We start from the raw sequence: 13,875 nt of genomic DNA, 5'->3' as shown, positions 1-13,875 counted from the left end.
GATCATGGAGACCTAGCCTGAAGGCATTTTGTTATTTCTTTGGAATGAATTAAGAAGAGTAATGGCTGTGAATTGTTAGTGCCATCATACTTTGAGGGAATTCTAGACATGAAAAGTCCAAGATTTAATCTTTCCTAATCCTGTAAAGTAAAAAGAAAGGATTTGGCCAATAAACATTTCCTCCTTTGTCTACCTCTGCTCTTTTCTATCCCACAGGTGGATAAACACAAGGAGAACCTAGCAGCAATCATGATTACATACCCATCCACCAATGGAGTGTTTGAAGAGAACATTGGTGACGTGTGTGACCTGATCCACCAATACGGAGGACAGGTCTATCTAGACGGGGCAAATATGAATGCACAGGTAGGCAACACAAGAGGGACTCCCTGGGAAAATGGTTAGGTCAGAAGAAGATTTTTTTCTCTGACTTCTGGACAGTTGTTTTACAACATGTTAACTGAATTCAGAACTGTGGTTGGCTTTCTTTATTGCCACTTTCAAGCAAAGTACTGCACTTTGATTGAGATTAGATTTGAAGGTGGTGATAGTGGAGGTTGGGGAGGAGGTAAAGAGATTGACAGGATGCAGGGAATGAACTGAATGTCCTTAGTTCATCAGAGGTTGTGATCTCTCTTGGGGTGCTACCAGTAAGAAGGTCACTTGACTTCCTTTCTAAGGGAGTTCAGACCCAAATTCTGGCCACTGTGGATGTTCATCTCCCACAACATCCCATGACAATGAACAAGCCATTAATCTGGCTTCAACTTTTTCAGTGTAAAGTGGCTGAATAATTCTGTCCCTGAAGGGCCAATCCTGATTCCTGATTACTTTGTGTGTGTGTTGGGGGGGGGGGGCAGGGAGAGGGTTCTGTGTAATGTGCACCCCTGAACAAATGCTGTAGGGGACACGAGCAAAGGATGTCATCATCTTTCAGAGTTTTCTTAACTTCTTGGTCATTGTTTGTTGTTGTGGTTGTGGTCGTGGGTTGGTTTTGTTTTTTTGTGTTTGTTTTTGGTTTTGGTTTGTTTTACTTTACCATTTCAAATTCTTTGTTTTTCTTTACTTCTGTCTGATTCCCTTTGTCGGTGTGGTCCAGGTATTGTCTATCGCTTCAATAGCATTAATGCACTCTTCGTCTTTGCCACATTGAAAATTAGCCCTAATGCCAAAGTGGCAGGAAGGCCTGTTGAATGTTGTAGCTGGTATTACGGTGGTCTCAGGAAAACCATCAGCCTGCCTTCCTTTCCTTTGGCTCAGCATCCTCTCAGGTGGCCTTCCATCCCCTTCCACTGCTGTACCCAAAGTACATGATACTCAAAGCCAACCATGCAGGGAGAGCTAATATTGCTAGGGTGAAAGTAATCTCTTTCTGCAGCAAGGAGGTAATTCCCTTTCTTTTGCTCAGGGTGCTTCCTCTCCCTCTTGTGGTGGAAAATTAGGAATTGACTGTATATTCAAATCTGTATTTTAAAATCTAAATTAGGCTAAATGGTCAGTGGCTGTTTCCATAGAAACCATAAGCCAGGCTTCCTATGGGATGTGAGGTTTTGACTGCAGAACTTGGCCATTATCGAGAACATTCTGTGAACAGCTCTGCTTACCTTTCCTCTAAAGGGAGAGGCCACAGTCAGGAGCACGGAAACCTTTCCAGACCACCCTTTCAACTCTTGACTTCTGATTTTGGCTCTTTCCCTGTGTGGTAGGTGGGAATCTGTCGTCCTGGAGATTTTGGGTCTGATGTCTCACACCTAAATCTTCACAAGACCTTCTGCATTCCCCACGGAGGAGGCGGCCCTGGCATGGGGCCCATCGGCGTGTGAGTTCTGGGCTGCTTGTTTCAGGAAGGTTTTAGAGATTAAGAATGAAAGAATGGCCCCCAATTTGCTGTTCCTCTCATCAAGGTCTTCAAGTGTCATGGACACCTTCATATCTAGTGTGCCTGGAGGGGCTGGGAGAGAAGCAGTGAGAAGGGTGACCTAGGGAATGTCCAAAGAGGAGCATAAGTAGATTTTATTAACCGCAGTGCTCGATTGGCCACACTAAGCTCCCAGTCATACATAGACAGGGCAGGCTTGTGAGCAGAGCAATGAATAGGGAATTTACTGGGGCATTATGGATCTGAACTGGAATATTAGCACCTGCAAGTGTCTCCTAGACTTTAATTTAGATTTCCAAGAAGGTTTTCTTTATTCATTCTTTTTAAAAAAGAAATCAGCTGATGGTTACATTGAAAGTGAATTATCTATCAACAACGAAAGGAACTCATAGGAGAAAAGTGCTTGCCAGGGGCTGGGGAGCAGGGGGGTGGGTAGGGAGAGATTGGTAAAGGGCACAAACTTTCCAAGATGTGTAACATGTATAACACGGTGATTATCATGGTTAACACTGTATTGTATATTTGAAATTTGCTAAGAGAGTAGAACTTAAATGTTCTCAACAAAGAAAGAAAGAGAAAGAAGTGAATTGCATGTAAAGTGTTAAACACTTTGCAGCCTGGATTCTTATTACATCTGAGATAAGTAAGGAGGAAAGAGACCTTATTACTAGAAATAATTAGATGAAGTCAGAATAACACTAAAGGAATGTCTCATAGCTGTTGATAACTTTTTATACTATGAAGTTGAATCACCTTGTGAAAATGATGCTGAGCAGCCATTTCCTGAGTTTCTTCAGTTTTCCAAAAATGGACCAAAGGGCCCAGTCTTCAGGCTACTGGGAATCTGGCCTCTTGCTTTTTCATGTTTTTTCTTTTTGATTATTATTATTATTTATAACAAGTGGGGGTGCCTTAGTACCTCCACTGTGGGGGAGGTGGGGGAGTGATGGTCATGTGCTGGCCTCTGATGTGTAGGCCCATGGGGCTCCCTCTCAGCAGCACCCTCTATCCCTTAGATTCCTTGGGAAAGAATGTGGGGCGTGGGGCTGGGAGGTCCCCACATCCTGGTGATTCCATGGATTACAAGCTCTTTCATGGCTGTCTATCTCTGCCAAATCCCCTGCCATAGTTCTTGGGTGAGCCACTGGGACACTGATGGCTGGTGAAGAGGAGGAAGGAAGGAGTACTTCCTGAACAACTGTTTCTTAGCAGGTGTTAGGTCCTTTCCACTCTGAGTTCCTCTACTAGGAAGAGCGCTTTCTGAGAGTGCTCAGCTCTTGCCTGTTTTGCCTGTTTTGCTTGGTCTGGATCTTTTTTTTATATCTGCTGAATTTGTGTTTAAAAATAACAGGAAGAAACATCTTGCCCCTTTCCTGCCTGATCATCCCATCATCTCGGTAAAGCCAAGTGAGGATGACCGACCTGTGGGTACTGTTAGCGCAGCCCCATGGGGCTCCAGTTCCATCTTGCCCATTTCGTGGGCCTATATTAAGGTGAGGCCTGTGACTGTGTTAGGCGGGCGGGGGATGTGATATGTGGGTGGGAAACTAAGACTGCAGACTTTCTCCTTGACTTAAAAATGAAGAAATCCAGGGGTGCCTGGATGGCTCAGTTGGTTAAGCGTCTGACTCTTGGTTTCAGCTCAGGTCATGATCTCGAGGTCATGAGATTGAGCCCTGCATGGGGCTCTGTGCTCAGCTCAGAGTCGGCTACAGATTCTCTCTCCCTCTGCCCCTCCCCCACCTCAAATAAATAAATAAAATCTTAAAAAAAATCTATGATCTGAGATGTGGTTCAGTGAAGATTGCTGACTTGGGTGGAAGAAACCTTCTTAAAGAGATCAGATAAATTTTATTTCATCTATTCTTCATGATGCTATTTCCTTTGGGTTCTCATAGTGGGTTTAACATCACAGAAACTGACATGCCAGATATGTTTTTCCAGACCAAGTTAAGTTCGATGAGTCATGTGGATGTTCTGGGTACGTCATTTTAGTTTCCTGTAGGATTTGTATAGCTGCTTGCAAGTGAAACAGTGCACATACTAATTACACTTGGTTGAAATCCTGGGATAAATTTTTAGGAATAAATCTCACATGGCTTTATATTTCTTAGGAACTTGGAAGATAAGATAAAAAATAGCAGAAATTTGCTTATGTGGTAGTTTCCCAAAGCTCTGCCCTTTAGAGCCTGTAGAACTGTAACTCTCTGTGATAATTAGATTTTGTTAGAGAACAGCTTTCCTTTCTTTGTGTTTCTCCGAAAAACTCTAGAGCCAGAGTTTATTTTATACAGCTCTTGTTCAAACGGGCCTGCCCACCTCCTGGGTTGACAAGACTGTGCATCGGATAGGAACACTTGTTCAGCAGCTAATTAGGGCATCTTTCCCAAACTGGCTTCCCTCCTTAAAGGAAGGGTGGCTTCTGGTGAAACAAGACTCCAAAACTCAGCTATGCAAGTCATGCTGGATGGCTCTCTGGGGCTGGCTGTTATTCTTAAACAGGGTGGCATTTATGCTTCTTAATGAAAACTTTCTGGGTAGCTGGAACAACAGTTCTGTACCTCAGAGACTAAAACCTCCTTTTAAAAATGATACTAGCGTTGTTTTACAAATAGTAACAACAAAAACAATCATAATAAAGGTCTGCTTCTTTGCAAACAGAATCTTATTCACAGGTTCCTTTTAGTCCCTAGATCCTGTAAACCTGGATTATTTGTTATGGATATATTTGGGTTAGAGATTATTTCCCACATACAGAAAATAAATGCCCCAAAGCTGGTTTGGCCATATGCCAGGAATACCAGACAGAACCTCAGTTATAAATGAAATAAAATAGGTTTTAAACTACCTTGACCCCTCTCTTTATTTCAGGCAAGTTGTTACTTGCCACTTGCTCTAGAACTACCTTCTTTCCCTGCTTCAGTCCATCTTGGGCACTCTCTATAGTACTGCAGGATTCCCTCTAAGACCCCAAATTATCTTCTGGTTTCCTTTTGCCTTTACTGCTCAGTCTTTTTAGCCTACACAGAATCTTTGGGGGATTCTTCCCAAAACACACATGCCTAGGCCCCATCCCAGAGAGAATCAAATTTGATTTGCATATGAGAGGTAGGGATTGGGCCATCAGACTTTCCAAGTGAGTCTGATGCATGAGTTGAGAGCCATTGGCTGGCTGAACCAAATCCAAGTTCTTCATAGCAAAGGTTCGAGGCTTATAAGAGTTCGTCACAGCTCACCAGCCTCCACAGTAACCCCCAGACTGCAACCCTGTGCCTTCACTTCTACACCTTGGTTTTTGTTATTCTTATCACCTGGAGCTCCTTCCCCTTTCTTTTTGCCTCTCCAAATTCTACCCATTTTTAGATTTTCACTCAAGTTCTAGTTCTTACTCTGGTAATTCTTCTTTGTCCAGCTTGGCAAGATGTGTCTTCTCCTTACTTTGGACGTTGGTGTCCCTGTTTTATTTGATGCTTTCTCCTTTGATTTATATTAGTTATGTATTTGATATATACCAAGCCTCCATCATACATGAAGTATTCTGGGAAGAATGTCAACAATAAAAATTGGTGCAATCTTGATTTTAAGCTCTTTGCTGGTGATAATGTTCACCCTGTGTAACCACAGGGATTTAGAAAATACCAGAAAAGGATAATATCAACCCTGGCAGTTGTTAAACATATAAATGACCCTGACTCTGGACAAGTGTAAGACAAACCATACAACATTGATTCAGTGGGGATTTTGGTCAAGATCGCACGAGATTTCTGGCAATTATCAAGACATCTCAAATTCACAGTAAACAAACAGCTCTCCTAAATGCATGTAATCTAAGATTATTTTTCCTTTTTATTTTTTCTTTTATTTTTTTAAATTTAAATTCAATAAATTAACATATATTATTTGTTTCAGGGTACAGGTCTGTGATTCATCAGTCTTACATAATACCCAGTGCTCATTACAACACATACCCTCCCCAGTGTCCATCACCCAGTTACCCCATCCCCCTCCCCTCCAACAACCTTCAGTTTATTTCCTGTGATTAAGAGTCTCTTATTCTTTTTCCTCTTTAGATATAACACAATATATAGCAGTCAGTTTTACCCTGTTGTAAGCTTTCTTACTTTGTTCCTTGTTACTTTTATGTTACTACTTTGTTATTTTTATAAGAAATATAAAGTTATGTTCCAAGGAGAAAACCAAAATTTATTTCAGGCTTTTATACCCATCTGTAATCCAGAGTGATAGTGGGTTGACTCCCTTTGTGGGTGGGATTTATTTGGGGGTGTCTTTGGTTAGTGTCCATTGGGTTTACCTATTCTATGGTTGATGACTCTTTTTCTCATCTGTTGCAGATGATGGGAGGCAAGGGCCTTAAACAGGCCACAGAAATTGCTATATTAAATGCCAACTACATGGCCAAGCGATTAGAAAAACACTACAGAGTCCTTTTCCGGGGTGCAAGAGGCAAGTATCAACCTTAGTTTACCATCACCTTGGTTTTTTCTTGACCAAGTTTGACCTAGTAGATGTGGTTTTCTGCAGTGGGTAGGAAACTTCTGTTTCTTAGCATATACCAGAGAAAAGCATAGATTTTTTGGAAATAACTTCTATTTAGTGAACAGTTTAGGAGTATCACTATTTGGAAGGCTGTGTGATGCAGTTAGTGTACACAGCCCAGGTCAACAAGGAGCCACACCACTGAGAGATGTATACATAAATACCGCGAGCTCATTACCTCCCAAACTGCTATGGGAATGCCTCTAGAAGAGTGGAGTAATTCAGACTGGGCAGAATAATTGGGAGAGCCTTCTGGGAGGAGCCCTTTGAGATGAGCCTGGAGAGGAGAGGAGCAACCCCAGTAAACAGAGACTGCAGCAAGTCAGAATTGTCTAGGTGGTTGGAGGCTTTGAGGGGTTGATGGATGGGATAGGAGGAAGGGGAGCAGATAAGAATGAAGTTGGAGAGGCAGCTTGAGGCCTTGAAGGTGTCAGAAGGCTCTCATCTTTACCCTTGAGCCAGATGACAGCCATGAAAGGTTTTTTGAGCAGGGGAATGACAGAATTAACAGAATGGTAAAGTCATTAAGAAAATGGCAGGGGATGAACATCCTATTAGACGTAGAATCAATAGGACTTAGTTACTGATTATTTGAGTGTGAAGAGCAATTCTATGTAAGCCTCTTATGCTGATAATAGAGGTATAATTGTGGGAATAATAGAAGGGGGGGACAAAGTCACCCTGGAAGTGATGGGAAGGGATGGAGCCAGACAAATTTGGCTATGGGCACAGAATCTAGGAGCAGACTCTTCAAAATGGTGAAACACAAGAAAAGAGTTTTGAGAAACTAGAGCAAAACCTCTCAAGCAGATGGCTACATTAACAGGGATGAGCAGAAAAGGGGTACCTGGTGAGGGCGGGCTCCATGCTTGAGGCAGCTTTAGAGCCTCTGCAGCGTTTGTCACAGTGCCTCTCCTGAGAAAAGCCCCTGCTTGCCCTGTCTGTCTCTGTTCTGGCCTCATCTGATCCCTGTAGCCTCCTTTCCCTGGCACAGAGAACTACTCCTTCCTTTGCTCCCTCCACTACTGAGGATTTCTCCCACTCAGTTTCTTGTCTGGCTCTGTCCATCAGACCTTGAGCAGGGTGAAGACTGTGCCTGCTTCCATGCTCCAGCACCCGTACCTGTCAATCACTTCTGGCCCACCATAAATGTACACGGTGTCGCACAACTGGGAGAGACAGACTGGTCTTACCACGGGAGTCTTAAAAAAAAACAAAAAAAACAAAAACCCTGCTTTTAACAATTAGGAACACTTTGGTCACCTTCGAAAGAATTAGGGCAAAAATGATAGGGCAGATGCCAAATGGAAATGAGCTGAGAAGTGGACTGAGGGTGGGGAGAAGAAGGGAGAGGCATTCATGGTTTGGGCGAGTTTGGTAGTGAAGGCAGTGGGACAGGTGGGGGCTGCTCCAATAGGATGCCGTTTTGTTTTGAAATAAGAAAAGAACATGATATTCACCTTCCAGAGAAAAGGAGTTGAAGAGGGGAGAGTGAAGCTACAATAGAGGGAGTGGGCGAACAGAGTCATCCTGGAGGTGATGGGAGGAGACAGGCAGCATGTTTGCCGTGGGCACGGAGTTGCAGACAGGGACAGATGGGGACTTGGAGCTTGGAGCAGAGAGTTAGCAGTCAGTAAGCAGCATGGGCCGAAAGAATGAGGCCTCTCTTGGGCTCTTTGTTTCTCCAGCTCAGGCGGAGTATACAGCTACATCTATGATCTTTAATTTAAAGGCTGGTCTTGCCTTAAAAATAGTTTTCCAAAGGATTAGTTCTGTAGTTTGAAAATAGAAAAGAGCTAAATAACCAGGAGGTCTGGGTAGGAATGCTCCCCAGAGATTAGGAAAGAAGCTTGTGGGCAATATGTCTCTAAGCAGCACAATAGAATGCTTCTGAGGTGGGTATTAATCTACAAGAGCTACTAATTAATTCATTCAAATATAGCTCCTGCCCTGTGAAATGCATCCTGCTCATGTATCAGCCTTCAGGATTAGTTTAAATACTTGTTTTATCTGATTATGTAAGTAATTTTTATATGCTCAACATGGAAAATTTGTAAAATAACCATGAGGAAGGAAACATAAATGATCCATGGTTTCGTCAAGCAGACATAACCACTATTAATATTTTGCTGTATTTCTTCCTATGTTACATTTAGACCATGATATCATAATACAAATAGTTTGTGTCCTGTTTTTTAACTTTATCTTATATTGTGATCATTTCCCCTTGTCATTAAATGTTCTTTGAAAGTAGCTACATTGATTCTATTATATGGATATACCAGGATTTAGGTAATTCTGTGTTTTCCCCTAGTAGTTTGCTTTGCATTTGTAACAGTGCTACAACGAATATCTTTTTTATTTAGATTTTTAAAAAACATTTCTGATTATTTCCTGAGGTTAGAGCTGTAGAAGAGAAATTATTATTTCAGAGTATGAATGCATTTAGGTTCTTGATATGTGTGGCCTGGTTGTCCCCACAGAGACTTTGTAACAATTTATTCCATGCTAATAGCATATGAAGTGACCATCACAACAGGGCCTAGTGAACAGCAAGAGCCAGGCTGAAAAAAAACACCACCAACCAAAAGCAGAGTATCTTTGCCATTCTCGTGGTTGAAAAATAATCTTTTTGCTTTAATTGACAAGGTTTAGGGTTTTATTCTGTTTTTTTTAAGGTATTTGAAATTTACTTATGATTAACTTTATTTGAAAACATTTGAGACAGAATTCACATACCATACAAATGACCCACTTTAAATGTACGATTCACTGATTTTTAGTGTGTTTACACAGTTGTGCAATCTTAAGTTTAGTTTTTAAAGCAAGAATGTGTGTGATCTGGACTGCATGTGGGGTATGGTGGCAGTCTAGCGGAAAGGAAACTGAACCAGCAAGCATTTCTCAGGTGCCTACCATGTGCTTAGCATTTGAGTGACTGCTTTAAGCAAAGACTGTCTCACAGTCCTAGGGGATTTGCAGCACAAAATGATAGATGCAATTTCCATTTGTTTTGACATTTTATTCCAGAATCAAATAATAAATTGTATTTCTCATCCCACGCAGAGATATATGGGTGATTACAGACTTTATTACCCAATCCCAAAGTTCATGAAATAAGAAACTGTCTCATGTTTAGTCTGGTAAACACATTCATTATATAATTTGAAGCTGTGTATTCTAGGGCCTAAAAAAGAATTATCACTGTACCTCCTGAGGGCCCAAAATAGAAATGTTCTTAATAAATGCATTGTAGTCCAAGATGGCTAATGGCAATATTAGAAGACCATTATTCATCTTAATCATATTTACTAGTTCTATATAAGACTTTGGAATTACAGATGACTATGAGGCAATAATTTTAATGAACTCCAGGTTTCCCTTTATGAACCATTTCTTTTGAGAGATTTGAAAATACCAGCTAAACCACTGAGGCTTATGGTTTTGTGAAGCAAGGAAGTGACAGGCAAGAATTGGGATGGGGGAAAAGCAGTAGTATTTCGGATGAGGAAAGAAAGGAATTACCTCAGGTAAAATGGTACCTTTTTTTTGTTTGTTTATTTTAATGATAAATTCTTATTTATTGAAAGACATCCAGTTGAGAATTTTTTTTAAGATGGTACCTTTTTTGAAGGAGGAATTAAAAAAAATTCACAGATGTCTACCCTTGTGGGAGGCTAAGCTCACTGTTTGATCTAAATGGAGTTTCTGTCAGTGGAGTAGGCAACTTCATTAGTATCCCAGTGTTTTATTTATGTTTTAATTTCTTAAATGCCTTCCCTTTTTGACCTTAGACAAACCTAATGCTGCCTGGAAACTCCTATTCCTGAATTGGTTTCCCAGTCGCCTTTATGGGTAGACATGGGCCTCAGGGGATGGGCCTTCAGATCCCAGGCCAGGAAGTGACCCTCCTGAGGCCAGAGGCCCCACCCACCCGACCTCATTTCCAGGGAAACCTTCAGTTTTGATTCTATTAGTAATGGTGCCTGGATTGCAACTGAAAAGCTTGACCAAGCCCTGATTGCCCACCTAAGTAATTAGCCAGTGAATTCCATTTATCTCTAGGCAGTCACTCTGAGGATGCGGAGCAGGAGGGAAGATGTTCCAAGCTTAGAGCCTGGCCACTTTTATTTTGCTTTTCCATCATGCCACCATCCCCTCCTTTTTCCTTTGACTTGGTATCTTTTCAGACTCTCAGCTATAGTCATGGTTAGACCCAGCAGGAACGTCTACTCAGAGGAAATTAAAACTTGTGCTGATCAGTTTATATAATTTCTACTCCAATTTTCCTAACTCACCATATGCCATAGAAGGTTTGTGTATCTTTTCTCCTTAAAAAGTGTAAACAAAGATGAACATCTTGGCATCTGGCCTCTAACAGCCACCAAGTTTCAATTTCACCCCTTTTAGGGCTCAAGTACAGGAAGAAAGAAATATGCTGAAATTCCACCGTTTCCATTTGAACACGTTAGGATATGGATTTAGAAAATAACATCTGAACCTCATTTTGAAAATGGAGCTCTTCCCAAACCGCCTGGCTGTGGTGGGGGCCCTGCAGACGCAGGCTTTGTGTTAGTGCCGGGCTGGGCTCAGCGTGACTGAACTTCTCCTTGGAAGACTGCCCTCTGCCTGCCAGCAAGAGTGACTCCTTTCCTCCATCATGTGTCCCTCCTCCCCTCCTGCCCACTGAGCATCGTTCAGAGCAATGAGCTTCATTAGCCTTCTTTCTCGTGTCACCGTCACCGTGCTGGGGTGGCAGCCAGAGGCTCAGGTCAAAGGTTGAGGCTGGGCTATCAAATGGGGTAGGGACAATTGTGTATTGGGGATTCCTAGACTTAAATGGTCTCACCATTCCCCCCCCGCCCCCCCGCCCCCCACCCAATATTCCAACTGGTCGTTCCTTTTAGGTACCTTTCCCCCCGACTACCTAGCTATGAATACAACTTTCTCCTTTTGAATCCCACTTCTTACAAATTTAATCCCCATCATTGTTAGAAAGAATATTTAAAAAATATTCACTGACAGTATATTTAAAGCTTCAGGTTCTCATACTTTCATTTTCTAACAAAACCAGTCCTTTCTTATCTATTCATTACATAAGAAGCAGAGCAGTTCCGGACGATCTCAGGGGCTATTAATGACTGGAGCTATTTTTCTCAGGCTTGAGGAATTATGTCTGCTCCACATATCTGTAAGTAGAGTCATTGTTTGCTGAGAGTCAGGAAAGTAGGTTAAAGAAGGAGTACATTATTATCTCATGAGCAGATACTTTCTTGGAAGGAGACTCATCAGTTGTGTGGGCCATGGAATTTGGAAGCCCCCAGAAATGTTCTATTTATGAAAATGCTGACTGAGTTGATGGTTTGTTCCTGCTGATGGGTGGGGGATCAAACAGCTCATGCTGGGGAGCTAGATAGCAGCCTGGGCCGGGGGAGACTGTCAGTTTACAAACTAGAGCAAAGAGAACGGACTCCTAGGGCCTTTGGCTTCTTCAGCTTCTTGCCATTTGTGGTGTGGTGTTTGACAGCTCCGATTTCTAATTCTCAGCTTGAAGCCTGAAACCAAAACCTCAAGAGCCCCTTTGAAGAATCACATACAATTATGTATGAGCCTTACAGATCTAGGTTTACTATATATTTACACACACGCAGGAGGAAGTTATTTGATGCTGGGGGCGGAGTTGCTGAAAACAGTATCAATGGATCTTTAGCTCTAGAAATATTTTGTAATAAAAGGGTCAGGCCTGTGATGACAGGTTTAACTGTTGGAAGTAGATTTTATAACCTCAGAGTAGAAAAAAACCTCATCCCTAGGTATCTCCAGGCAAATAGTTCAGCAGTGCATTGGCACCAAAGTCCCACCTCCCATCAGCCTCTTGGCTCCGGGGTGTGTTGTGACACGTTGGCCTGACATGTTAAAAACATTTTTAATTTTACAATTATCTTTATATTTTATACTTATTAATAAAGTAGATGAGGTCTTTGTTGCCAAATATAAACTTACCAAGTGATCATGGCTTCTTGGTACTCATTGATATGTGATTTAAGCTGATTTATTTGTTCATTTGTTTGGGTAAAACAAGCTGATCCTAATCTTGAGCTGAAAAAATTTTCCAGGTTATGTGGCTCATGAATTTATTTTGGATACAAGACCCTTCAAAAAGTCTGCAAATATTGAGGCTGTGGATGTGGCCAAGAGGCTTCAGGATTATGGTGAGTGACCTTGTGGGAGAACTGCTTTTATTTAGGGCAACTCAGGTTTTTGACATTCATGCAGCTTTCCATGCTGGCTATGGGCCACTTCCTCAAGGCACAAACCAAATGTGCAGGCACCATGGTAAACTGATCCATAGGCTAAACGGTGAGCCCAGGGTTCTAGGCAAGCTTCAAAATGATAGAGAAAACACTTGCCCTATGAGTGCATTGGCAATACCCTTCAAAAGATATTAAATCATATATCTTGAATCCATTGGCATCCTAGAAGTCTTTGTAGTTAATAGAATTAAAAACCCCAAAGAAAATGGTTGCTGTTTCCTATGTTTCTTCATTTTTTTTACATTTTTAATTGTTTTTAATTTTAATTCCATTTACAGTTAACATACAGTATTTGTTAGTTTCAGGTGTGCAACATAGTGATTCAACACTTCCATACATCACCCTGTGCTCATCATGCTAAGTGTACTGTGATTCCCAGCACCTATTTCACACATCCCCCTACCCACCTCCCCTCTGGTCACTATCAGTTTGTTCTCTGTCGTTAAGAGTCTGTTTCTTGGTTTGCCTCTCTCTCTTTTCTCCCCTTTTGTTCATTTGTTTTGTTTCTTAAATTCCATATACGGGAAAATCATATATTTGTCTTTCCCTAATTTATTTTGCATAGCATTATACTCTCTAGCTCCATCTGTGTTGTTGCAAATGTCAAGATTTTATTCTTTTTTATGGCAGAATAATATGTCATATACAACATCTTCTTTATCCATTCATCAGTTGGTGGACATTTGGGCTCTTGCCATAATTTGGTTATTGTAGATAATGTTGCTCTAAACACTGGGGTGCAGGTATCCCTTTGAATCTGTATTTTTATATCCTTTGGGTAAATACCTAGTAGTTCAATTGCTAGATCATAGGGTAGTTCTATTTTTAACTTGTTGAAAAACCTCCGTACTCTTTTCCAGAGTGGCTGCACCAGTTTGCCTTCCCAATAACAGTGCAGGAGGGTTCCTTTTTGACCACATCCTTGCCAACACTTGTTTCTTGTGTTTTTTAATTTAGCCATTCTGACAGTTAAGAGATAATATCTTATAGTTTTGATTTGCATTTCCCTGATGATGAGTGCTGTTAAACATCTTTTTATGTGTCTATTGGCCATTTGGACGTCTTCTTTGGAGAAATGTCTGTTCATGTTTTCTGCCCACTTTTAATTGGATTATTTGGGTTTTG

The 13,875-nt window shown here is 41.4% G+C and overlaps 2 protein-coding genes across 4 annotated transcripts in view; one reads left to right on the top strand and one right to left on the bottom strand.

Moving 5' to 3' along the window:
• The window catches only part of UHRF2 (ubiquitin like with PHD and ring finger domains 2), a 138,055-nt gene that overhangs the window by 8,495 nt on the left and 115,685 nt on the right, over positions 1–13,875 (bottom strand). The gene's annotated exons all lie outside the window — the stretch shown is intronic.
• Positions 1–13,875, top strand: part of GLDC (glycine decarboxylase) — a 98,626-nt gene that overhangs the window by 77,896 nt on the left and 6,855 nt on the right. The window contains exons 18-22 of the mRNA XM_028107310.2: positions 217–366; positions 1,707–1,819; positions 3,231–3,372; positions 6,232–6,343; positions 12,553–12,648. Coding sequence (XP_027963111.1) covers positions 217–366; positions 1,707–1,819; positions 3,231–3,372; positions 6,232–6,343; positions 12,553–12,648 — 613 coding nt within the window. The remainder of the gene's footprint in view (positions 1–216; positions 367–1,706; positions 1,820–3,230; positions 3,373–6,231; positions 6,344–12,552; positions 12,649–13,875) is intronic.

The sequence above is a fragment of the Eumetopias jubatus genome, unplaced genomic scaffold (assembly GCF_037043125.1).
Source record: "Eumetopias jubatus isolate StellerSeaLion01/CBP00866 unplaced genomic scaffold, mEumJub1_p1.0 scaffold_15, whole genome shotgun sequence".
Lineage (NCBI taxonomy): Eukaryota > Metazoa > Chordata > Mammalia > Carnivora > Otariidae > Eumetopias > Eumetopias jubatus.
Note: the sequence above shows the minus strand (reverse complement) of the source record. Positions and strands in the feature narration are given on the sequence as shown.